At 44.7% G+C, this 27,869-nt stretch overlaps 1 protein-coding gene across 2 annotated transcripts in view; it reads left to right on the top strand.

The window, feature by feature from the left end:
- CDK10 (cyclin dependent kinase 10) overlaps positions 1–27,869 on the top strand; it is a 72,409-nt gene that overhangs the window by 10,852 nt on the left and 33,688 nt on the right. For both annotated transcript variants that reach the window (XM_085637475.1, XM_085637474.1), the window contains exons 4-13: positions 7,360–7,462; positions 7,653–7,734; positions 9,117–9,184; positions 9,549–9,601; positions 14,370–14,439; positions 14,718–14,777; positions 23,616–23,739; positions 23,815–23,954; positions 27,460–27,512; positions 27,609–27,721. In XM_085637475.1, the coding sequence (XP_085493601.1) occupies positions 7,360–7,462; positions 7,653–7,734; positions 9,117–9,184; positions 9,549–9,601; positions 14,370–14,439; positions 14,718–14,777; positions 23,616–23,739; positions 23,815–23,954; positions 27,460–27,512; positions 27,609–27,706 (851 nt within the window). In that variant the 3' untranslated portion in view covers positions 27,707–27,721. The remainder of the gene's footprint in view (positions 1–7,359; positions 7,463–7,652; positions 7,735–9,116; positions 9,185–9,548; positions 9,602–14,369; positions 14,440–14,717; positions 14,778–23,615; positions 23,740–23,814; positions 23,955–27,459; positions 27,513–27,608; positions 27,722–27,869) is intronic.

Genomic DNA, 27,869 nt, shown 5'->3' with positions numbered 1-27,869 from the left:
TAATGATAATTTAATCTAATAAAGTATTTGCCTGCCACATTACATCTGTTCACACACTTTCACGCTATGACTGTTTCAATTACCACACTTCACTCTACATCACTTCACTCTATGCCACTGGACTCAACACTGCTCTACTTTACGCTATTACACTCTACACCACTCCACTCTACATCACTTCACTGTATACCCCTCCAACCTATGCTAATCCTCTGTACGCCAGTCCACTCTTCCCCACTCCGCTCTACACCACTACATTGTATGTTATTACACAACTCTATTCTGCGAGACTACATTCGACGCTATTCCACTCTTGACCACTCCAATGTACTTCAGTGTACAATACTGCACTGTACAGCACTCCATGCCACTCCACTATACGCCACTCCACGACAATCCACTGTATACTATTAAACTGAGCAGCAATCCATTTTACGCCACTCCACACAATGCCAGTCCACGCTACCCTATAACACTTTACGTTCTTTCGCTGTACGACACTTTGCTCTACGCTATTCCACAGTACGCTATTCCACTCCACAACACTCTATTCCACTCCACAACACTCCACTCTACAACACTACATTCTACCCCACTCCACTCGACCCCACTCCACTCTACACCACTCGCTCTATAGCACTTCACAGTATATTACACTGTACGCCACTTCAGTGTACCCCACAACACTGTAACCCGCTAGACTCTCCAGTTCTCAACTCTATGGTATTCCATTCTACAACACTCCATTCTATGCCCTTACACACTATGCCACTTCAGTCTACGCTATTACACTGTATTGCCACTACACTGTACGTCACTCCACACCACTGTACTGTACATTACTCCACTCTACCGCACTTCATTGTACACTATTCCACTGCTTACCACTCCAGTTTACATCACTCCAGTCAATTCCACTGTACGTCACTCCACTTTCTGCAGTCCACTCTATAACACTCAACTGTATGCCACTCCACGCTACTGCACTGTACACCACTCCGCGCTATTTCACTGTATTCTGCTCAACTGTACGACATTCCAGTCTTAAGCCACTCCACTGTACACCACTACACTGTGCAGCAATCCACTCTCCACTACTCCACTGTATGACACTCCTCTCTATGCTATCCCACTCTACGCGGTAAACAACGTTTATAACAAAACTTTTTCCCCGCAGGGAATCACAACGACCGCGTTGTGATTCTGCATACCATTACTCCACAAGTCGGAAGAACGACTTGTGGGGGGGAAGTGGGGGGGGGGGGGGAGTTGTTGGATTTAAAATCCAACACCTTCCCTACTGTCCGCACCGACTGGAGTTGGAATAGTAAATTATACTATTCCAACATCCAGCGCCCCCCCCTCCGCAAGTCGTTCTTCCGACTTGCGGAGTAATGGTATGCGGAATCACAACACGGTCGTTGTAACGACCGCGTTGTGATTCCCTGCGGACAAAAAGACTGCGGGATCAGCAGGCATATTCACTCTACGCCGCTCCACTCTACACCACTCCATGGTATACCAATCCAGTGTATGCCACTGCACTTTACGCTACTCCTCTCTATGCTATTCCACTGTACGCAACTCCATACTTGCCACGCCACTCTACGCCACTGTAATATATGCCACTACACTGTACCTCACGCCACTCTATGCCACTGTACTCCTCCCTACTCCACTGTACCCTATTACACTCTACCACATTACATGCTATGCCACTCTTCACCACTCCACTGTACACTATTCCACTCTATGCCACTCCTCTGTTCCCCACGCTACGCCACTACGCTATACACTATTTCACTGTACGCAACTACACTCTATGCCACTCAACTCTATGCTGTTCGACTCTATGGTACTCCAGTCCACTGTACGCAACCCCACTCTACGGTATTCCACTGTATCCCACTCCACTGTACCCTTTGCCATTCTACGCGACTCCAGTGTACTCCACTCTACGCTACTCCACTCTACGCTAATTAAACGTATGCTACTATACCGTACGCTGTTTCACTGCATGGCAGTTTACTATATACCACTGCCCTCTATACCACTCCACTGTACGCTATTCCATGGTATGCCACTCCATTCTACTGCACTCCACTGTACGCTATTCCACTGTACGCCACTACACTCTGACTTTACTCTACGCTAATCCACTGTATGTTACTCCACTCACTCCCACTAAACTGTGTGCTGTTCCACTTTATGCCACCCCACTATATGCCACTCCACTGTACGCTATTGCACTGTATTACACTCCACTCTACGCCACGCCCAGGGCTAAAAAAATCATAAAAATGTTACTAGACCTAGAGGTCTAGGAACTTGAAAAATCTACTCGCCCTAACTAATGTACTTGACCAATGAACTGGTCTCAATGCGATTGTCACACAGTTCACTTTTCCAAATCCTCTAACTTCAGTGACAGAAAGAAAAATAAATGTACGAAGACAAACTGAGTTTTGACCTCTGTCTCTGAAAGTGAGCAAATGTGACAAGTTGGCAGGGTATGCTCAGACGTGAGTCCCTTGCTCACTTTGCCACTGGATTCAAGCAAGCCTGGCTGAAGACGGCTGAAATGCCAGAAACCGATCCTAGGAAGCTTGTTTCCGGTCCAGGGAAGGCATGGCTTGGCAGTTCGGGCTGGACTGTTCCCATGAGGCACAGGGTCAGACTGATTTGCATATGGCCATGTCTGAACTGGGGTGGCAGAGTGGGCTAAAGAACGTTGATGGATCAAACCCAGATCTGTTGACTGGGTGTGAGTGTTTGATTGGTTCTGATGCTCCGTCCATCACCACCCCCTTTTGTACCGCTTTGTTCGCCATAAGTTGGCAGGGTATGCTCAGACGTGAGTCCCTTGCTCACTTTGCCACTGGATTCAAGCAAGCCTGGCTGAAGACGGCTGAAATGCCAGAAACCGGTCCTAGGAAGCTTGTTTCCGGTCCAGGGAAGGCATGGCTTGGCAGTTCGGGCTGGACTGCTCCCATGAGGCACAGGGTCAGACTGATTTGCATATGGCCATGTCTGAACTGGGGTGGCAGAGTGGGCTAAAGAACGGTGATGGATCAAACCCAGATCTGTTGACTGGGTGTGAGTGTTTGATTGGTTCTGATGCTCCGTCCATCACCACCCCCTTTTGTACCGCTTTGTTCGCCATAAGTTGGCAGGGTATGCTCAGACGTGAGTCCCTTGCTCACTTTGCCACTGGATTCAAGCAAACCTGGCTGAAGACGGCTGAAATGCCAGAAACCGGTCCTAGGAAGCTTGTTTCCGGTCCAGGGAAGGCATGGCTTGGCAGTTCGGGCTGGACTGTTCCCATGAGGCACAGGGTCAGACTGATTTGCATATGGCCATGTCTGAACTGGGGTGGCAGAGTGGGCTAAATAACGGTGATGGATCAAACCCAGATCTGTTGACTGGGTGTGAGTGTTTGATTGGTTCTGATGCTCCGTCCATCACCACCCCCTTTTGTACCGCTTCGTTCGCCATAAGTTGGCAGGGTATGCTCAGACGCGAGTCCCTTGCTCACTTTGCCACTGGATTCAAGCAAGCCTGGCTGATGATGGCTGAAATGCCAGAAACCGGTCCTAGGAAGCTTATTTCCGGTCCAGGGAAGGCATGGCTTGGCAGTTCGGGCTGGACTGTTCCCATGAGACACAGGGTCAGACAGATTTGCATATGGCCATGTCTGAACTGGGGTGGCAGAGTGGGCTAAAGAACGGTGATGGATCAAACCCAGATCTGTTGACTGGGTGTGAGTGTTTGATTGGTTCTGATGCTCCGTCCATCACCACCCCCTTTTGTACCGCAAAGATATGATTTAAAGGCATCTTTATTGCTCATTCACTTTGTGAGCAATAAAGATGCCTTTAAGTCTTGTTATCTTGTCACATTTTCAGATACAGAGATCATAGGTTAGTTTGTTTTCCTGCATTTACTCTTCTTTCTGTGACTGAAGTTAGAGGATTTTCAGCTCGCCAGAAAGGGCGAGTAGGCCCTAAAAATATTTTGTCCCGGTTAAATCTGGCTCGCCATAGCGAGCGGATTAGTGGATTTTTCGAACCCGGACACCACACCACTCCCCTCTGCACAATTCCACTGTAAGTCACTCCACGCTAAGCCACTTCCCTATACACCACTCTACTTTACCCTATTCCACTGTACCCCACTCCACAATACCCCATTCCACTCTTCCCCATTCTACCGCCCTCCTCTGTTCATTATTCCATTGTAAGCTATTGCACTGTATGCAACTCCATTCTATTCCAATCCTCTGTACACTAATCAATTCTACACCACTCCGCTCTATCCAACCCCACTCCAGTCTACTATGCTCCTCTCAATAACACTATACTCCATTCACCAGCACTATACACTTCTCCACTGTACCACACTATTCTCACTCCACTGTATAGCACTACACTCTACAACAATGCACTCCTCTCAATGCACTGTACTGCACTCTATAGCATTTTGCAGCTTTCTACTCCACACACTCCCTCTACGCTGCTCCACCCCATTAAATATACTCTATTCTGAGACACTACTCCAGTGTACTCCTCTGCTGCCCTCTGTGCCACTCCAGTGTACGCTACTCTATGCCACTGCACTGTACAACACTTTTTTTTCACTCTTACACCCTACCCTATGACTCTTTCCGACATTCTACGACACACCAGTCCACTCTACCACACGCCACTCAACTCTACCACACACCACTCCACTCTACAACACTTTACTCCGCCATATACTATGCCACTGGACTCCGCTCCACTGTACTCTAGGCATTCTGGATGTTCTGCAGTTTCTTTAGGAGTTTTTGGGTAGTGCTGGTATAGCGTGTGTTGCCATAGTCGAGTCTGCTGCTGACGAGCGCATGAGTGACCATTCTCCTGGACCCAGTGGGGATCTACTTGAAAATCTTCCGAAGCAGGCAGAGCGTCTGGAAGCAGGCGGACGAGACGGCGTTGATTTGGCGGTTCATTGAGAGCGAGAAGTCCAGGATGATGCTGAGGTTTTGTGCGTGGGGTGTGGGGGGGGGGAGGTTACAAGCGCTGCTGGACACCAGGAGTCGTCCCAGGTGGAGGGGGTAGAGCACAGGATGAGGGCTTCGGTCTTGTCTGAGTTGAGCTTGAGGCAGCTGTCCTTGATCCATGTGGTGACTGTCTTCATCCTGTTGTGGATGTTGCTCTTGGCGGCTGTGGGTTCGTCGGTGAGGGAGAGAATCAGCTGGATGTCGGTGTAGGAGACTATGTTGAGTCTGTGGTTTCTGACGAAGGCTGCAAGCGGGGCTATGGAGATATTGAAGAGGGTGGTGCTCAGGGAGGAGCCCTGAGGCACTCCGCAGCTGGTTACTGTGGGTTCTGAGTAAAACGGTGGAAGTCTGACTCACTGTTTCCGGCCTGTGAGAAAGGGGCGGGTCCATTTTAGGGCCTTGTCACAGATACTGGTGTCATGGAGTCTTGCATAGAGGTTTGTGTGGTTGGAGACTGAGTCGAAGGAGGCACAGAGGTCCAGGAGGATGAGGGCTGCAGTTTCGCCTCGGTCAAGGAAGGAGTGGATATCGTCTGTAGCAGTGAGGAGTGCGGTCTCGGTGCTGTGGTTGCTTCTGAAACCCGAATGGGAGAGGTCCAGCATGTGGTTCATTTCAATGAACTGGGCGTTGATGGCCTTCTTGGTGACTTTGGCTGGGAAGCGGAGCAGAGAGAAGGGTCTGTAGTTTTTGAGGTCTGCCGGGTTGGTAGAGGGTGTCTTCATCAGGCGTTTGATCTCTACATGTTTCCAGTCTTCAGGGAAGGTGGCGGACTTGATGGAGCAGTTGATGGTGTGGCAGAGTTCGGGGGTGATGGAGGTGCCGGCTCTGTTGAACATGTGGTGAGGGCAGGGATCCGAGGGGGCTCTGGATTGGATGCTCTTCATGATCCTGAGTGTGTCGTCAATGGTGAGGGTGGTCCAGTTGGGCAGGGTCTGCTGGGGTCTGGAGACATTGAGTGCGTTGGTTGCAGATGGGGTGGGTGAGTCTTGGGTTGCGAAGCTGTCGTAGATCTCCTTGATCTTGCAGTGGAAGAAAGTGGCGAGCTTGTCACAGAGGTCTTGGGAATGGGGAATGTCTGCTGTTTCCATGCTGGGTTTGGTGAATGCTTTGACCACGGTGAAGAGTTTTGTGCTGTTGTGTGCGTTTGCGTTGATGTGTTCCTGTATGGCAGTTTTCTTTGTTGTTCTGATGAGGTGGTGGTGTGCACTGACGGCGGTTTTGAAGGCTGCGTGGTATGCCAAGATCTTGCTGCTCCTCCATCTTTTCTCAAGCTGTCTGCAAGTGCGCCTGGACTGTTGGAGGGCAGGAGAGAACCAGCTGGATTTCTTGGAGAGCTGCTTGCCTGAGGGGAGCCAGTGTGTTAGCGAAGGTAGTGAGCTGGTCTTTCCATTTTCTTTCCTATTGTGTCTCAGGATGACTTCTTGCAACATTGGAGGGAAAGTAGTGGACATTGAAGGTGGTCTAAATCATACTCTTGTTTGATAATAGGGATTATGACTGGGCTTGAATAATGTGCGTCCAGTGTTTGTAAAAGAGTGTTAGCCTTCCTCCTGCTGGCTATGCATGTTTCAAGATAACTACAGAAGCAGCTTGCTCCCCTAAGGGGGAGCCAGCCTAGTTTTTTGGAGGAGTCTGGTTCTTGAGAGACTAAGCGATCTCTTTGACTGCGAAAAAAGCATATGCTTCATGTTAAATACTCGTTGCTTTGTTTTAAACTGATGTCTGGCTTGAAGGTTTCAAAAGCTAAATAGAACCTTGTCTTGCAGGTACAGATAATATTGCATTTGGATGCTTTATCAGCACCATATCGCTTTATGCGCTTCTCTATTACCTCATTGGTAGATAGATAAAATAAAGTTTCCCCTTCAAATGATAGATCTGCTTCTTTATCTTTGGTATCCAGTTGAACATTTCTGTGTGCAAAGGTTGGTCTGTTAATAGCTTTTGCTGTCTTAGCTGTTAGAACGTTACCTGCCGCAGTTGTAAAGCGACCTCTTTGCCTTCCGACAACTAGAGTCCACCAATCAGGTGATAATCAAGGAGTATTCTTCAGATGCAAAGAACTCCAGTTACTTTATGGAAACTGCAAAGTGGTGAAATCTTAAAATCCCTGAAGTGTCATGAAAAACGGATCAGAAGCTAAAGTCCCTCTTCTCACACTTGAGAAACTAATTTAGCTTCTGCTTAGTTTCTTAAATTATCCCCTCTTGTCCCCAAGCCTGCACCAATACCTCACCTGACCCCTTGTTTTAATGTTGTCTCTCATTTTCCTGCTCCTTACCTGGTCTCACTTAGTTTCATTCTCTATCCGTGTGCAGGAATCCCCATCAGTAGTCTGCGTGAAATCACCCTTCTTTTGAAACTCCGACACCCTAATATAGTGGAGCTGAAGGAAGTAGTTGTGGGAAATCACTTGGAAAGGTAAGTTATGTCTCAGAATCACAGTTTGGTAATTTGCGACACTTTTATTTGAAACATGGCTCTTTATGTCCTGCTCTGTTCTTTAAGGGGTCTTTCTACACAACATGATAGATCTACCGTTTCCTCTGATGTTCTTCAGCAAGTGAATCTCCAGCAAGGGCAGATATTTTCAAACTTTTATCTATTTCAGTATTTTCCTAGTGATGGGTTACTGCGAACAGGACCTTGCCAGCCTGCTGGAAAACATGCAGACACCCTTTTCGGAGGCTCAGGTATGATAATGCGAATCAGGTTACTGAACACTTTGGTTTAGGTCTATTAATAATATGGTGCCTAATTGCAGCACAATAATCTACATTAACATTGCTACAGATAGAGAAAGGTTTACAGAGAAAACAAACAATTTTACAAAAACCTGTCATCATTTTCTACGATAACAAAGCAGATGTCAAAATGATGCATTGTTGCTAAGCCTATGATCAGTGCCCACCTTTTTTGATTTACATATGTTATGTGTAAGCTATCCATATATATATGTCGAATTGTGCACAGCTTGTGACTCTGTAATAGATTAACTCTTCCGAAATACAGATACATTGCCTGTGCCTAGCCATCTGTTGGAAGAGCTTCATTGCCGTAGCAACTCATTTTTTAATTGTACCTTAAGATGCACCATTTTGACATAAAAGGTGTCTTATGTGGAAACTCTAATTCAGTATGGTGAATTAATTCCACTTGTGTGGTCTGTTAATGCTCATCCTTGTCAGATTTGTTGCTGAGCAGGTGTTGTATTTGTGGTTCAAAGGATGTGTAGAAGAACCGAGCCCTATGTGTCAAACGTTTGGTGTCCTCCATGAGCTTCAAAACAGTGCACTAAGTTGTGTCCATTGATGCTGCAGTTAATCATGCGTGTCTTGAAGTAGTGTGGGGGATCAGACCAGCGCATTCATACTTGCCTGCATCTGGCTTATTATTGAGGTGTACACCCTGTCCTAGAAGGGCTAGTTTCTGTCCTTCAGCCAGTCATGTATACTCTTTCCAGTGAGTTGAATGGAGTCAAAAGGATATAGATGGGCTTCGGTTTCATAGTGGTCTCAGTTTAGTCTCCGTTCAGAAAAATACCTCATCCAGAACCTCTGTTGTTTAGAGCAGCATTCAAAGGTAAATGGGCAGGTGCTGCAGGATAGATCAACATATTGCAGACACTCTTTTCAAGGTAAACAAGAGATGCTAAAGACTTTCTTGCTTTTGGAAGAGGTGAATGGACAGCAGAGTTTACAGCTGCAGGATCCAAGTTTCTCAGGGTGACCCATAAACAGGCAGGTTAGTCCATGGTAGCCATGCACATCTTGGTGTGACTATGCAGAGTCTCTCATCTCTGCTCCACCAATAACTGAATGAGTCTGTTATTGCATCTTGAAGTCGCGTTTTACCACAAAGAGCAAAGCCACCAAGCTCTCACACTGCCAATACTATTTTTAGGGAAATCCACTCACTGTTCAACAGTTTGGGCGTGCATGTTTTCTGGTTCTTAGAAACATTTAAGTCACTGATTAACAGTAGTGTGATGGCCGTGTACTTGGATCACTGTGTATTTTAATGACAACTGTCTCCAACTATGGAGCTGATAATGTATTGTGTTAAATTCTCTCAGGTCAAGTGCATCATCTTGCAGCTTTTAAGGGGACTACAGTACCTCCATGACAACTTCATTGTGCACAGGTAAGGGAGGTCAGGATACATTTCTGGCCCTAATTTATGACATCACAAAGTGATATATTAATACATTGCACTCCGAGGGAGACAGAAGCATTGCAAATTAGGCTTGGGTAGAGGTAAAGTGAAGATCTCTAACTTCCAGCAAGTAAAATTAAACAAGATGTTGACATTGACAGAAAAAGAATTGCTCCCCCGTAGTTGGCAACATACATGGGTTAGCCAGGGAAGGTACCAATGTAAGAACATTTTATGTGGAAGTAGCGGGCAGGCCTCACAAGACCGTATCATTCAGTCTGTTCCCTGTTTGTCACTTTATGCCTCATGCTTTCTCATGCTCGATTCTTAAACTGTTTGTTTTAACAACCAGAGATCTGAAGGTGTCCAACTTGCTGATGACTGACAAAGGCTGCGTAAAGATCGGTGAGTTCAGAGATCCCTCTGTATTAAATGCGCATGTGGTCCTGCAATTGCACTGTTTGTGTTGTTTGACCATGTGTGAGACTCCAGTATTGTTGCTATGTGAGTGGATGTTCCGATCTTGGCCTGGGCCCCATATTTCTCAGCTTTCAACTAACACTGTTTGTTGCCGACACTTTGTTTTTTCCAAAGCTTTGATGACATATGCTGTTGTTAGATACAGCGCATTAGGTTGTCTTTTTTGGAGGTGGTTTAGCAAGTGTACTGGCTGCAGAAGCTTAATGGTCACAGCTGTTGTTCAGTCGCTCTGACAGAAAGCCACGTGACAAACTGGAAGACAGACTAAGCCGCTAGCCTGTGATCCAACCTCAGAGGCGACTGGCACTGGAGGTTAGGCTCTCCTGCTACACCTGGTGAAGCATGTTAGGAGATCTTTGCTGGAGAGACCAGTGTGATGATGTTGTTTCTTCATAGTGGTGGAAAGACGTTTATTGTGAGGTTATTTCAGTGTGCTGCGTGGCCTGAGCAATCCTTCACCTACATGTTCACAATGAGCTGCTCAGAAAAGTGCCTTAGACCAAAACAATGTGTACTTTCTTCTGACCTCTAAATTGTTCATTGTGGAAGGCTGGGCTATTATGAGTAGCAGGTTTACTATAACCTTTATGTTATTCATTGACTAGAGTCCACTGTGTTTCACTACACTTTACAGACCTTTATCACTTTGTTGCATTGGATGGTAGACGCCAAGGACCTAGTTCTAAAAATGTGTTTGTGCACATGGTAACCAAAGAACGAGAAAGCACTGATTCACTAACTAATTTGCACATGCACAGAATGTGCAGTGCGCACACTTTGATGTTTGGATCTGCACAGAGCAAAATGTGGCCAAATTAGGGGGTGCAGTCAGGGCTAGAACGTCGCAGATCTTGCATATTGGGATCAAAGTAATGTGGTGTTATTTGCGTGTTCTGCCCTTCCCGTTCCTCTGCCGCATTCTAATATGGTGTAAGGCTTGTGCAGTGCCGAATGCATTTGTCCACAAAGCTTAGTGATAGAAGTGTAATTTGATGCTTTGACATATACAAGCCATTTAGGGCCTTACACTTCATTCCGGCCCCCACCTCCCTCATGAACGAAGTTGGTGAAAGGAGCCGGAGTCTGCCCACCATAAGTCTCATCGCAATATGTTCGTAACTCATGTAATCAGTAATACTATTGCTGCAAGCACAACATCTGCACTTTCAGCTTAACCTTGGTCCTCCCTCAGCCCACAGGAAACAGTTGTGAAATGTGACCTGAAAATGCAAAGATATTTTGCTTTTCGCAAATGTGTGGCCATATTTTAACGAATCTGCTTCACTAGCTCAGCCGCAGTCAGTTTGTGTAGTTTTAAATATAGCTTTGGTAGAATGTTTTTTTTTCCATTAGGTGTGGTGGGAGAAAGCACTAGATGTTTAAGATCTCAGGTAATCACCCCAATTTTTTTTTGCAATTTAGTGATGGGGTCTTTGGCTTCGCTCCTTTGTTGGTCATCTTCTTTATGGGCATTTGATTGGACAGTAGTTATGGTAGCCCACCTATATAGTTGTTCCATCGCTCATAACAGACAGAAATTGTGTTAACGCGGACCATTTGTCAAATAAGGAAACCTCAATGCCTGATGTAGCCCCGTGAAAAATATAGCAGGAACACGCATTACATTGTGAACTCTCTGATATATACCGTAGGAGGGGTCTTACATTGTGGCCTCTGACAAATGCAATAGGAAGAGGTTTTAAATTGTGATTTCTGCAAACACCCCAGTAAAAGGCTTTACATTTATGAGTACTGGGAGAACATTTAGCAAGGATCTTTAGTTCAAGAGGGGGCAAAAGGTCTGTTTTTTTTGTACATTTGTAATTTTAGATTGAATGTTTGTTTGTAAATTGAAGTACTTTTCGTTTTTTTAAAGTAAAACCACAGTCTGGACATTGATTTATAAAGTATTGTGTGAATTGCAGAGTTCTGAGTTTCTAACCCACACCAGCCCCCTGACAAACCCTTTGACTGCTCTACCTCATTTCTCTGAGCGTCCAGTGCTGTAGGGGTGTACCTGGTGTTCAGTGTGCATGCAATATTATAAGATGACTCCAGGACACCAGGGGTAAAAGACTCCCTTTGACACAATTGAAGGCAAGTAAACCATGATTTCTTGGAGAAAATCCGCTGCTAGGCTTCACGCAGAGTTGACTCCCTCCATACAAGTGAGCGATGACAGCAGTGGTTGGGGTCTATGCTGTCTTTTCCGGATTCATCTAGCACACAAGTAAGCACGCTTCTCTACACGTGCGACTACGTGTATATACTTCAGCACGTGCTCAGTATGGTGATCCTGCCTCGTGGTCAACCAGCCGCTCATGTCAAGCTTAGTCGCATTTGTGACCTGCACGTGAAGGGCATTTTGCTGAAGGTGCCCACTGTATATGTGCATGCAAGGGAGATAGAGTAGCTTCTGTTTGGGGCATTATGGAACAGCTGCAGCCAGGGAAAGCAACTGCTTGAAATTGCAGGTGTACACATTAGGCTGGGGCAAAGCCCTGGAGCCAAGGGTGAGTGTCTATGAGCTCTAAATATCCAGGGATACAGGATTGAGAATCGGTTCCCTGGTGTAACTAGTACTTGGTGAGCACAGTAAAACAAAGGGTTGTTCACATGATCTGGGGGTAGGAGTATCAGTGATTCGTGCAGGAAGGCTGGTAGATGGAGATGTGTGCCAGTGGTCACTGGCCAGTTTTTTTTTTAAAGTAAGTGGACAGCCTGTGTTATTAAAGTCCCATCCAATCTTTTGATAACCTCATTACGGAAAGCTGACTATCTAGGCTCACAAGCGGAACTAGAGCACTCCCCTTAAAAAAGATTGCTCCAAGAGCAAGACTTGCCCATTGATAAACAAGTACACAGTGTGTGTTCAGCCATGGTCTCAGCAAATACTAGGGGAGCTGTTAAGCCCTTGTGGTGGTAAAGCAAAACACCCTAAAAACCGTCCGCACCCCTGCACCTTTCAAATAATTATCATGTTTTACCATCAGAAAACCAGTAGTGCAAGCCATGGACTCCTTAAGTGCCTTATTTCATAGTTGCCAACGTACCAGCTAGCCAGGTTACAGATAGTACAACATCTTGCAGCAGGCATTATACTGTGCCTTCCTAGATGCACCCCTATTTCTTCGGTTTTGAGGGATCTTCCTTGGTTTCCTATTGATAAACGAATCTTGTTAAAAGCCTATGCAGTGTCCGTCATGCCTTGCAACAGCAGGGTCCTGTGTACTGCTCACTCAGTACCTATGAGCAAAAAGTGGTCACTACATTCTAGCCAGGTCTATACGCTCATGTGCAGCACACATGGCTCTTGCTTCCTGTTTCAAAAAGGCCAGAGCAAAGGTCACTGTTTTTTCATTCGAGATACAAAACAATAGAATTCCCTGATAGTTGATCTAAAGAAACAAAACTAATAACCTTGTCCTCAGAAAAGGGCTAAAGCCCTGGCTCTTCCCAAAATGTTAATCTTTCTCATTCTATTTTAGGAGTAGTCCAGTCTGGTTTTGACTATCTAGCGCCTGGGCACCTGCGGGTAACCAGCCTTTAGAAACAACATAACAGGCCTGCAGTCATACACTTTGAAAGAACTCTCACACCCTTCACGGAATATATGTCATACACTACCGGAAACATGCTTACAACCCTCACACACTACAAGTCTTGAACTTCCGACAGTGCTCCCAACACCCGTCACAGTAGCAGTCACACTACCAGAAGCGCTCTCGCACACCTTACAGACTAGCAGTCCCACTCTGCCGGGAGCACTCTCATCCCTCTGTATAGCAGTCTGACACTACTGACAGTACTTCCACCCCACACCGACTAGCAGTCCTGTACTACAGACAGCACTCTTACACCCTTCTCAGTTGTGCTAAATTTGAGCTGGTGGTTTCCGGTGCTCGGCACCGGCACTTAATTGTCAACAAAGGTACTTATGACAGCCTGCCACATGGCAGCGCTGTTTGTCTAATTTAGAGATGAGCCCAACAACAGTTGTTTATTAATTCAATATACAATAAAATGATTAATACCTACTGCCCAAGCCAATCTTATAGCTTTGGGGGCCTGAAAAAGTCTGCATTGTCACAACTTGTAGGAGTATGATGTTTAGTAGTTGTGTTGGTGCTGTAATTGGAAGGGCTCCCAGCGGCAATGGGTGGTGCAATCAGCACTGGCCTCCTGACAAGGGCCCTGGCACTTATTTATTTTTTACAAATTAAGCACTATCCAGAGTGTACCAGTGTCACCACCAACAGCACACTCACAGACCACCGACAGCTCACTGGCTGCAAAGCCAGTAGTTTTGGCTGTTTACTGAAAGTAATCCTTCATTGATTAGTAAGTTTGTGTGTGTATGTGTGGTATTGTGTTGGTTGGTGAGTGGTATTATGGATAGGTAAGTGGGTGAATACAAGAATGATTCAATGGGTGGATGGGTAACTGACTGCATGGATGATGAGTGACTACACGAAGGAAGTCTTTGACAACATGACTGTCTCTAAATATCTTCATAGGTTTTACAATTTAAGTGTTCAATCTCTGAACCCAGAAGTAAGTTAAATTGTTGTATTTTACTTCCCCCCCCCCCTGCAATAATAGGGGCCAGACACAGGTTTTCTGCATGTATTTGAGAAGCAGACACTTTTTGAGTATATTATTGTTATTACATGGCTTTTTTGTGTTTCCGCAGCGGACTTTGGGTTGGCTCGTGCATATGGAGTTCCCTTAAAGCCGATGACTCCGAAAGTAGTGACTCTGTGGTAAGTTTCATTGTGGTGAACCACGACATAACAAGAGCACATGATCCCTCATACATATCATGTGACTCAGAAGACAGTCTAGTGTCTTCTGCTGTATGAATCTAGCTGGCTAGCAACAGAGTGTTGCGCAGAGTGCTAGCTCCAGTAGAGAGACATGGGCGAAAGAGACAAAGTGAGGAGGTAAAGCTAGTGGAAGGAGTGAGGAGCGAGAAGTTGGGCAGCTGGCAAACAGATGCACAGATTTTCAGACCATGTTCTTCTTGTTACTTTTTTGGCAGGTACCGGGCACCTGAATTGCTTTTTGGAACCACAACTCAGACTACTGCAATCGACATGTGGTAAGACATGCTGATCCACCTGGGATGTACATTCAGCGAGGGGTTGGAATTTTAACTATAGGCTTTGCAGAGGACTAGGGTGATAGGAAGTAGTAAGCCTGGCAGTAAATTAAGCATCAGGAAACAACAGTATTTTTTTATTGTGTGCTGTTCCTATCTCTACAACTGCATCTGAAGCCTGATAGCAGAATAGTCTGTAGGCAAAGAAAAAGCATGCACACACCAGACCAGTTGCCTCAGGACACCATAGGTTAGCAGTGCGCATGTTCGTTCCTCTAAGGGGTACGGAGGGCTTGTGCGACTACGCTCACATATTGGGTGCTGGTGTCTAATATATAAGCAACTCTGTCCCAACCTGACTGGTCTTCTAGCTGTGGCAGACTCTGCAAATTTTCCTACAAACATTCCACTTCTGTTCTATTCATAAACTCTGTGCCCTGTTGTAAAGTTTCGCCACACCACATTCTGGAGCTCAAACACCACCCCGAACAGTGTCTGAGCCTAAAACACGTATCACCTGACAGACTTGATCCTTGATCTATTACATAGTAGCAGACAGCAGCACCATTGAGACACAGGGCCATCTTTAGGCCATTTCATATGGAATACAGAAAGCCACATTTAATTTTGGTACTGACTTGACATTTTGAATTAGAAAAAACAGAAGGGATAGCTTACTCCAAGAAGCAAAATATTCTGTTAACATTTAGTGAAAAGCAAGTTAAAAAATACATTTCTAATTTTGTCATATGTTTTCAAACAGCAAGCTACATTCAGAATACAAGGTTGAGTGACATAGTAAATACTGAGTGAGGAAAGAAGAGAAAAGAGGAGTAGATTGTTCATTGGGCTAGTGCCTGTTGCTAAGATCTGTGTACAACTTGCAGGTCACACTTTAAAATTCCAGAATGGGGCTCAAACTCTTCATCATTGAAGGAGTTATTCGGTCATTCTGCAAGGCTCCATAAATGCACTTAGCAATACTGTGAATCGCCAGTGAATGGAGAAGTGAAGGGTACTCCTAATGAGACTAGAAGAATGGGCAATGGACAATTCTATTCTGTCTGAGGCCCAGTATGGATTCAGGAAGGGACTTGGGGCGTTGGAGCAATGCTTAAACCTGGAACTTTTGATTGGGAAGTACACTAAGGAAAGACGTACTTGCTACATATATGCTTTGCAGACCTCACCAGCGGATTTGATTTAGTTGACCATGGGATATTGTGGAACACTCTGCTTTCGTATGGGTCTCCCACAGAGATTGTTTATCTCCTTGCGCAGATATATGAAAATCTGCCAGCCAAAGTTAGGTTCAGACCCAATGGCGAACTGTCGCCCACATTTAGAATCAGGCGGGGCGTCCACCAGGGCTGTGAACTGGCGCCCTTTTTATTCTCCCTGTTAATAAATGAGGTCGATGTTTTGCTGAGATCCCTGCAGGCCGATGCACCAATTGTTGCTGGTTGTTTGGCGCCCGTCCTCCTTTATGCCGCCGGTGCTGTACTTTAATCATGGACTGCAGTTGGGCTATAGAGACTAATGGATTCCTTTGCAGATGTTGTGCTTTAAAAAGAATCAAAAAAAAATCAACCTTTCACAATAACCTGCGGGAAATCCTCCATGAATGTAAGGTCATTTTACCTCGGGCCGCAGATTGTAAGGGTCAAGTCTTTTTGTTACCTGGGTGTGTTATTTTCTGCAAATGTTTCTTGGACTGGTCATATCCACAGTACAGAGCTCAAGATGAAAAGAGTATGCTAGGGGTATTTACATTTTCTTCTAATTTAGAAAGAAGACCTATTAAAGAGATGGTCACCATTTATAAAGCGAAAGCTTTATCGACTACAATTTATGGTGGAGGTGTAAGGGACTATGCAAATATCAACCCTTTACAGGTCGAGGAAAACAAATTCCTAAGGCATTTGCATCCCCCCCACCCCCCCAGCTACCATCGTGCACAGGGAATTATGGTTGAACCACCTGAATGACACTTTGTAAAGCTATTAAATTGGCCTGCCTAACTCTATACCACATTCTTAAAATATCATGGCTACCCTCTATTAATAGTATTCTTAATAATGTGTTCGGGTTCTCCGGTCTTGATGATCCGCTTAAGATTTTAAAATGAGAGAAGTCTGCAAAAATGGTTGCCAGATTAGATACAAGTGCAAAAATAACAATTGATGGACAGAATGTAGAACAATGTCATACATTCACCCCAATACAGAGATCTGGGCCTAAATCCATCGTTTTTTTGCTCACCATGCCATTACAGTTTGGACCCAGCCATATGCAAATCAGTCTTGACCCTGCGCCCAATGGGAACAGTCCAGCACGAACTGCCAGGCCATGTCCTCCCTGGACTGGAGACAAGCATCCTAGGACCGGGTATGCCCAGACGTGGGTCCCAGGCTCACTGTGCCACTGGATTCAAGCTATCCTGGCTGAAGAGGGGTGAAACCACGAAACCGGTCCTAGGATGCTTGTTTCCGGTCCAGGGAGGACCTGGCTTAGCAGTTCAGGCTTGACTGTTCCCATGAGGCACAGGGTCAAGACTGATTTGCATATGGCCAGGTCTAAACTGGGTTGCATGGTGAGCAAAAGAATGATGGATTTAACCCAGATCTCTTGACTGGGGGTGAATGTTTTGATTTGTTCTGCATTCCGTCCATCAATTGTGTGTCTTTAGATTAGATACAAGGGCAAGAAATGGAGCTTATGTCTAAAGGGAGAAACACACTAATAATCTATATGTCACATATCTTACGAATTGGATTACAACCATACTTAACCTGGGTAACACATTACCACCATCGTTATGCCCTGACCAGGCTACGCCTGAATATGGAGCACCACCTTGTGTGTTTACCCAAAATCAAACAGTGGGATTTGACAGCTACTTCATGTTCATATGATGGTCATTTTAAACAATGTACATTACATTTTTTGCTTTTGTGTTGGTTTTATGATAATTCAAGGAAGCAATTTTTAAAACCCTTATTTATTACGCACAATATTAGGGACCATAAAAGGCTATGCGTGTTTTATGTGATTTGGAATCCCTCATTATATGCTTTAGCGTTGCATCATATATCTGTAATGCAACCGTTTCAGGGAGAGTTTGTGCTGAGACTGTCTTGTTCTGTATGTAGCTGGGGTGTGTTTTTAAACGTTCATTGTTATCGGACGTGCTGTTTTATTGTTCAAACCCTACTGGAGAGAAAGAATGTTGTTGTTGACTCATTTAACTGTATTGGATGCAGAGTGATTGCATTTTTACTGTTATTTTAATTGAATGTTCTTTATAATAAATTGTATGCACTTTTATGGCCTATAGCAATAGTGCAAAACTAAAGTTTTCTTTGGGTCAGGCAGCAAAGTAGTATCCGTTGTATCACAAATAAATCAAATGAGGAAAAAGGCACATAGGTGTGGCTAGTAATGCATTTTCATTTTAGTAGTTGCCAACATCCTAGAGATAGAATTGTTGAAAATAAAGCTTTTTTCATATTTTCACATTGTTATGTAATTTGGTATTAACAGTGATTTGTCTAGTTTCATAAGCAGAGAAATGAAGAAGGTAACGTTTCTGAAAGATAATGGAATATATGAATATGTTTGTTAAAAAAATCCACTTTTATTAATACAATCTGATAGTACTGTATATCATGTATAGGGTAGTAGCAAAGGACTTGAATACTTTGTTAATGTGTACAGAAAACTTGAGGCAAGGAATGGTTGTTTAGTACATTTAAAAGTGGAAAGTGCATGGTTTGTATAAGACAAATTGTATGAGGCAGTGTGGTTGTTAGCAAGATCATTTTATGTGTTAATTACAATGTGTCAATAGAAGATAGAGAAAAGGCAACTGTTTGGTTGCATTTAGAAGAAAGCTTATCTGTGTGCCTGTTTTTAATTTTTCAAAACTACAAAAGCAGTAGAACGTACAGAAAAACTGTATTTTTGTAGCATCTTTAAGAAAACATGCACACACTTCTTTACTTTGTGAACAAAAAAAGGATCTCCCAACAATAGGTTATCATGAAAGCAAATTGAAATAAAATAATGTGCAAGGGCAGTTAGTGAATAACGAAACACGCTGTTTTAATGACAGGCTAAAGCATCAAACAGTATCTCCTTCCTACATAAAACAAGCATAAATCAGCAATTAGAATGTCGTCATGACAGGAATGTAAATACATCAAAGAACACACACTCGCTGTCAATTACAATCTACATATTTTGCCACATCCAGAGTCGTTACGAAAAGGATCCCTTAATGCACCATTACCAAAACCTAATGAGAACCCAAATGTGAGATTGCGAACATCGACAAAATGACATGGTGTTAAAGGACAGTCTGACCTGTCAATAGTGAACAGTTTTTAGGTCTCGGCCTGACGTGAGCAGCGCATGCGATGCTCTCAGCATCCGAGAGCTTCTTGGAATCAATACAGATTCCGAAGCTCTCGGAGGCGGAGTTGAAGACCCGCCCATCTTTTTAATTGGCTAGTGTCAGCTTGCATGCAAAACGCTGGCTTTTGATTGTAAATGAGGCTTCTTAGTCCCTCCTTGTTGCCGTCTTGTCTCCTTTTGACCACGGCCACCGGGATTTGATCTTTTACCATCGGCGTGACACTCTCCCCTTTATTACTTCCTACGCACTTTTTTCTTTGCATTCTTAACAAGATTTTCATGGCGCATGACCTGATTATCGCCGTGACTATCACTATGGGATCAATACTATCACAGTTCCTTGAGTAGCGTCTTCTATCGATACTGTCCTGTCTTTCGGCGGGGTATGAGGTCTTATGGATACAATCTTGTTGGTTCCATACGGAGGCACTCTGGATAGTATCGCTTTGATTTGCTTTCGGAGTTATGGACACTATCGCTATGGGTTGGCATCGCCTGTCTCTTTGGTGGAATACCGTATGGCATGGGTACAATACATTAGCTTTAATATCGGGGTGGCATGAGTTGGTACCGTCACCTCGGTTTAATATGTGGGTGCCATGGATATTATACATTTGGCTTATTATTGGGCTAATAGCGACACTATAGCTTGATCTCTTTAGATGGTGGGGGAGGGGGTTGTACCGTAGGCTGGGGTCTTTGGACACGGGTGTAGCAGGCATTTGCCAGGTCCCTGGGCACGCCATACAGACCCGAGAGAGCCACGGGTGGCTCCCACGCGCGCCGCTCTGACGGGAAACATCGCGTTCTTGTGCATTCTTTCTGCCGCCCTTGGGGGAGGAAGCCACGGCTACCGCAGTTAGACACTGACAGCTGACCCCTCCCCCCAACACCAAATAAGGGCATGTGTGCCGCAGGATTAAAAAAATGATATTTTCCGAAGGGTTCTGGTCACATAAACCCCAGACGGGGCTTACGGACTCCTGGAACACCCACATTTCGTGGACGCCGAAACCCCACTTCACCAGCCCATGGGAGTTGCGAGGAGAAGCCACCCGTGAAGCGCCCTCTCTTCATGGATCGGACCGAAAATGCACGTCTTTCTGGCCTAATCATCAGACTTCGGGGTGTCCCTGGTATACGAGCACATGTCCCCGAGGGGCAGTGCCCGGACCCTGCACTCATCAATACTAATCCAGGATATTCCACGTACTTTTCGAGGGAAGACACTTTAACGCTTCGTATTTCCTCGTTAAGTCTTCTACTGAACATAGCGTATCTCTGTGCAGCTCTTTATGCAGAGGGTATCTTTTGGGGAGCCTGAGACACGGGGATGTTCCCCGCAGCCGGGAGGAGTTCACGCTCCACTCACTCTTAGGCGAGACTGTGGGTCTCAGACCTCTTCAGTCTCCGACCGACCCCTGCTTTACAGTAACCCGGCGAGGCAGGAAACGGGCAACTCTTGCAAATAGAGGAAGAACTGCATTATGGTGGTGTGGGGGTTCAGCTCTCGGAGGGTTTCCTCGTTCTGGGGGAGCACGTGAAATGTTGCTGCTGCTCTCATATTCTGTCTCCCGCCTTTTCTGCTGCCTTACACGCCTCGGGAGTCAGAGTAGAGGACATGGTTGGAAGTGACCCCCAAAACCGACCTTGGCGGTCTTCAATATTACTTCACAAGTCACCCCAAATTCTGACCTGTGATCCGCAGTGTCACTGCACCCTAAGTGACAACCGGCCCTCGCCGCCCAGGGTGTCGGCAGAATGACTGCTTCGACTAATACTCCAGTTTTATTGTTACATCACAGCCGCTTCCCTTTCTCCAAAGAAATACCCTGCTGAGGGAAGTCCGTTCGACGTGCAGCAACAGCCCCCACCCCCCTCCCATAACCCCGCTAGCCGAGGTGTGCTCCCCGCAGTAACCGCGATCTCGGAAACACGAGCACAGTTGCCAAAGGTCATGCAAAACCAGAAATGCTCGAAACATTTAATATCCACGTAAAATCCGCCAAGCGCAGTCCTTTACCGAAAAGATTTCGCCCCAGAATAAAGGCTCGTGCCCCGATGAAGCGCCCACACCAATACACACTGTTGAATATTCCCTCGCTGCACCGCTGCCCCTGTGTGATTACTACCCTCAGCCACGAACCCGGGGAGGCCTGGCTCACAAAGCCTGTTTGTAAGAAATATGCAGATTGCACTGACGGCCAGCTCGGGTCCACACCGCTGAGGCAACCTTTGGGTTCGTTTTATTGTAGAGAAGGACAAAAATAGGGTTTTTTTATTTAAAAAAAACATAAATGGTCATCTGAGCGGTAAACGGCCCCCCTAAGGCCATCCAAAGGTGCTCCCATCCAGTCCACCCTGACCCTAACCTGTTGGCTCCCAGCCCACGTGAGCAGTGGCTTCTACCCTTTCATCTTGAGGTCCCCTCCCCCAGCCCCTAGGAGTAGTTACCCTTTCACAAAGAGGCATCCTCCCCCCAGCCTTAGGTGTCCCCCTCCAGCCCACTATGAGGTGTTCACAATGAGGTGCTCACAGTGCTAGCCAGTGTCCCTCCTTAAGAGGACCAACAAGGCCGAAACCAGTCTGGGGACCCGGTCAGGTGGTTCAGGAAGGACTGTTTCTGTTGGAGCAGCATCAAGTCTAATTTGCACATTCCTGGTCCTTGTATGGAGCGGTATAGAGGGGAACAATTATGGACTAGAATGAGATCTGAACAATTACCAGTGGCTGATGCTAATTCATTTATGTGATGAAGCTCAACATGGTCAAAATTGGTAGCTTCTGTTCATGTACAGCGGGTACGTAAGTCTGAAATGCTTTAAGGCTGGTCATTTTCTACAATAGCAAAAATCTATGAACTAGAATGTGGCTCCAAGTAATTACCTGTGGCTGATATTAATTGGAGAATATTACCTATGATCTTTTTCTAAGCGAGACACCGTAGGAGTGACAAATATAGCCAGATATGAGCCATTTCCTCACTGTGCTATAGGACTTAAAATGCACCTCACGGATGAGACCCAACAAGGCGGAAACATGTCTGCGGATGCATGTCTTCCTAATTAGGTTATGTGAACATTGTTCCATGGGACTCAAGCACCACCTCATATTGACTCCCAACAAGATGGAAACTTGTTGCCTATTTGCATACCACATGACTGAAGCTGTACCTCACTCATGAGTCCCAAAAAGGTGAAACTGCTCAGGAGTTGCTTGTGTTCTCCTCAGGAGAGGACCTGACGGCTAGGGCTGGGCTGTTGCTATTGGAGTAGAACCATGCCTGGTTCATCTACGGCTACTTCTTGTCTCCAGAGGCATAGTGAGCAAAACAAATGAACATGGAATGGCCCTACAGAAATTACCAGTGGCTGAGATTAATTCAAGCATTCCACCCATAGTTTGATTAATTTCGCTAGTCACTACACCAATCTTCCCATCTATTGAATCATGCAATATGCTCCTGTATTTGACTAAAATCGAGATTTCTCTATGAAGTTAGTGGTCAGCGCATGTTTGAAAACAGATCAATGGTTGACAGTAGTTTTTTTCCCAGCAGAATAGTGTGAGCCCCTTGTCTGTGCACCATTTCTCCTCCCTTCAGTGCATGGTAGGTATGAGCTTCCTGTTGCTCGCCCGTGTGTCTTTGCCTATAAACATGCATACATATATATGCATATACATATACACAAATATATATATGTATCTATATGTATTTATTTGTGTTTAAACATATATGCACATATGTATGTATTTATATATGCGTATGTATACATGTATTTATAACTGCATTTATATAAATATGATGTGTATATATATATATACATATAAATATATACATCTATAAATGCATATATATATGGACATATATATATAAGGTATGCATATATAAACACTTCTATACATAAATATATACAAATATATGCACATATATGATTATACATATTTATATACATGTTTGCATTTATATGTATATATGCACATACATAGGCACATATATATATATATATATATGCATATATATACACATATATGTGTATATATATATATATGTGTGTGTGTGTGCATGCATACATATACATATATATATCAATACATATGCATGTTATGTACAGGAAAGTTTGCACTAAGAAAAGCAAAGCTAAAAACTCACCAAATTACAAACAGAATTACTTTAACTTTCACAAAGGCGAGACCTATTGCATTTTCAATGCTTGTTAACTTTGTTGAAGAATTGATATGAGTTTTTTGGACAACTAAAGCTGTCTCTAACCACACCCATTAAACTTTCCCCAGGTCAGTGGGATGGAAGAGTTTCTGTTACAAATTTAAAATGCTACTTGAAAGGGAGTTTGTGCCAGCATGCACACCGGTTACTTCCATCTTTAGATTAAAATTCAGCTTTCTTTCCTGCTCTCCCAGGGCGGTGGGGTGTATTCTTGCGGAGTTGCTGGCCCACAAGCCCTTGCTGCCAGGGGGCTCAGAGATCCAGCAGATTGACCTGATCGTCCAGCTGCTGGGAACACCCAATGAAAACATCTGGCCAGTAAGTTTTAGCTCTCTAGATGCTGCACCTTTTCTCTTTCTCTGCAAGATCTTTAGAACCATCTTTTTCTTACAGGGGTTCGCCAAGCTGCCTTTGGTTGGCCAGTATACCGTGAGGAAGCAGCCATATAACAACCTTAAGCACAAGTTCCCATGGCTCTCCGAGGCAGGCCTGCGCCTCCTGAACTTTCTCTTCATGTACGACCCTAAAAAAAGGTAAATCCTTTCACGAGAAGACGGAAGAACGGTTCCACTCACCCTTCCTCCAGTTGTATTCATTGATTTAAATGGGCTGTGAAGAAACCGGTCCAAGTATCCCAGATACTGAGCATGCCTATCTCCGTTGTTTCTGTTTCTGGCCAGTTATCACTGTGAAAGGAAACTGGGCTTTGTAGGATTGACATCTTATAGAACATGTTGCCTTGAAGTGTGACATTAAACTTGTCCGTTAAATGGATTCTACAGAGATAATGATACTTGTTATTGGACCAGTGTAAATAAACTACAGCGTTCAGGTTGACAAATAATCTTCCATCCATTAAATATACACAGAATTTTCCAGAGATAAAGAGAGAAGTAGAACTAGAGGGGGGAAGGGCTTTATGGAGGGAGTGGGCTGTTCTGTATATATCTGAGCTTTGATCTGTTTTAAGCAGAGTTTCATCTGTATGGGTCAGAGTGCTGACTTACCTTGGGGGTGAAAATTAGTCTTGTGAGCGAGATCGAGAAAAACGTGAGTTTTGTTGCAAACGGTTGACTAGTGGCTACCTTGGAGATTGCAGCATAAACTGGAATTCCAGGTAGCTCTGCCGGTGAAATCATGTGTTGTCATATTGTGAGATGAAACCAAAATATTGATCGGCCCCATTTGTGTTTTTTGAGGTGACAAGTTCATTCACATTTATTTCACTGGTGCCTCAGTCTAAGGTGCTTCTGAAATGGCCTACATGGCCCAAAAATTGGTAAATCCATTGGTTCGTCCCGCGTTTTGTACCAGTTGGGTGCAATTTTATTTACCTCATGGATAGTAAATAAGTGATGCTTTGTTCCAGTTTGAAATGCTTGTTTCATCTTGTTTGAACGTTTGCCAGTTGTGCCCTTCTTAGATTATAGAGGATCCATATGTTTTCACTTGCAAGTGAATGAGCCTTTCACCTTGACTATTTGCATGGTTTCATACTAGATTGATTTCAAGTGCATACGCATGTATGTTTGTTTTCTTTTTTACTGCCCCATAAGAGGGTGTATTCAACTCTTGCTACAGTTTTACTGACTTAGAGTTGTGTGAGATTAAGGAGTTGGTAGAGTTGGGCAGCCGGCCTTTCCCTCAGTATCTCTATTGCATTAGTGTGTCATAGATCTTTGAGGATGTTTTCCAATGGTCCATAGTCCGTATGATATTTACTGACCAACCAAACACAACCTGAGACTTTTCTTTCTGTTTCCCACTATAGCTCTTACATAGGTATCATAGTGCCATTTCCTAATTTTCTGGTAATATGTATGGCAAAGTTGTCTAGCTTGTTCTTTCTTACAAGTATGAAAGATGTTAACTTGTCCTTGTGGCAAAGCAGTATGTGTTGCATATGGTCAAGGGTTGTATGGCCAGATTAGAGTAGCTGAAATGCATGTGAAACTTTTCTGATGAGTTAGAAAAATAAATCACAACATCCCTTCCACACACCATGTCGGCTTGTGCAACTTACCCTTGAATAAGCACCAACATCCACTACATTCAACCAGTTCCTATCTGACCTTTCACTTTCTATCATCACATGCTCTCCACACACTCGTATGGAAAACTAGAGAACCTCATCTTACTCTTTACTTCTCTAACCCACTCATCCACCTTAGTAAGCCCCTCCCCTTTTGACCACTTTCTAATTCACCTCAGTCCACATCTACCCCGATTTCCTCAAAACTACATTCAAGAGAACCATGCCCAAGTTCAGTTCAGCGTGGTTCCACACATGTATTACACCTCTTGCAAACCTCCAACATTCTACTGAGCTCAGCAAATCCCACTACCCCTTCACTTTCACTGCCTGCATCTTCCCTCCACAGCCATTAATCACACCAGCCATAAGATTTCCTATGGAGATGGAAGAAATCTTGTGCCCAGGTAAACCTGTACACCTGTAAAGCGACTCTTACCACAGTGGCTACAGACCATAAGCCACATCCATGTACTACACCAACCTCCTCTTTTTCCCAAAACCAAACCCTCCTCGACTAAAGCTGTCTTATCTAACCTCACGGCCAATGAATTCTCCTCCCCTAAAATGCCACTGTCTGAAACAACCTGTTATCCCTCCTGGATATCCTTCTTCTCCTGCCCACCACCCACACACTAACTGACTAGAGTCTCTCCATCAACTCTCCAGTGGAACCAATTCATAAATGTGAGCTCCACGAATCAATAATGCATGCTCTCTGACTCTTCCCTCACTCCACACTAACAATAAATCCACCTTCTCCAGTAGTGATCTGCCCTACTTTGATCTCTAATCACTACTTTATATCTTGAATTCATCGTGTGTGTTTCACAACTGCTGACCCCTCATTCTTTGACAACTACCACTTGATAGCGCTAGGCACATTTTGTTCCGAAACGCTAGTATTCACTCATATATAATCAATTTTCTGTAACTTCAACCCTGCGCAAATGGCCCTCATGCGTGTCTCTGAATTCCTTGGCTTTGCACACTAGAGTCACCTCTTCTCTCTTCCTACTCTTTTCAGTCTTACAGCAGCCTTTGCCACGGTTGACCGCCCTACCATTCTCCTGATCGTGGTCTCCGTTGGCATTAATGTATTGGTTCTCCTTCTAACAGTTCTAATGCTCTTTCAGTCTCCTTGTTCCTCTCGCTGTCACCGCTAGCCCCTCTACCAGTTGTCCACCTAGAATCAGCATGGGGTTCTGTTCCTGGTTACTCTAGGCTGCCTCGCTTGGGGTAAAGTGGACAAAGGTACGGCAAAAACAGAAAATAAAACTTGCTTTGGAAGAGGGGTGTCATACAGAGCAGGTCTCGACCTGCGGGTTAATGAACGGGAACCTGAGTGACTAGTGTTATGGTTGTAGAAGGAGGTTTGGGTACATTATGCAACAAACAAGCATGGAAAGCTTGAAAGTCACTATGACTATGGTATCTATTCAGAGAAGTTTGCATTCCTGGTCAGTTTTTTATTATAAGATTTGTACTGTGGGAAAACCTTGTAATGTGTCTTAGTAAAAGCATAAAAGAAAAATATTTGGGAAGGAGGTAGAGACAAATATAAGAGATAGTCCTAAAAGGCTCTGGATAGTGCTCCTTGCCAGAGAAACTGCATGTTGCTCAATTAAGGACAGCAAGAGCCGCAGTAAACTGACCCTTGATGTAAGAGCTGCTGTATCAGGCTTCACCCAAAGGTCTAACTGAGGTCTTGCATATTGCCAGTCACAGTATACTGCTTCTTCTCATGGGATGAGGGAAATCACCATTTATTGACATTTGTCATGGAGCTAGGAGGCTTGGACTTTAAGGATCCTTGCCAGGGAAGAGGAGTACTTATGGGACAGGCATGTACCTGTTGAACGTGTACATACTGTGCTTCAAAAAAGCTTTCTATGAGAAATCTGTCTGGCAAATGAAGATTTGTGGTTTGAAGACTGATTGGAACTTTCTTTTAACTCCACAAAGTCGTCTAACTACAGAGTGTCTCTGTTTTGTGTCCTCCTCAGAGCCACTGCCGAAGACTGCCTGGAGAGCTCTTACTTTAAAGAGAAGCCTTTACGTGAGTACTATGTTTATTAACACGAAGTGCAATCTGGGAAAATTGAGTTATAGACCCTGTCTTAGAACATCTGACTTAGTCCCTTTCTCTTTCTAGCCTGTGAACCTGAGCTGATGCCCACCTTTCCGCACCATCGCAATAAGCGCGCTTCCACTGGGGCCTCTGTCGTCGAGAACAAACGCAGCAAACACTGACGACTGATGAAAAGGGTGAGAGTACACTGCATTTGTGTTTTTCTACTCGGTTGGGCGCATGTGTTGAGCAGTAACCTCCATATAGATCCTGCTATGTCTTGCACCAGCGATTGTATGGTATCCAGTTTGTATGTGTTGGTGGTACGTCATTAGTTTGAAACGG

Source organism: Triturus cristatus, chromosome 12 (genome assembly GCF_964204655.1).
Source record: "Triturus cristatus chromosome 12, aTriCri1.1, whole genome shotgun sequence".
Lineage (NCBI taxonomy): Eukaryota > Metazoa > Chordata > Amphibia > Caudata > Salamandridae > Triturus > Triturus cristatus.
The sequence above is the reverse complement of the archived record's forward strand: the minus strand, read 5'-3'. Positions and strand labels throughout refer to the sequence as shown.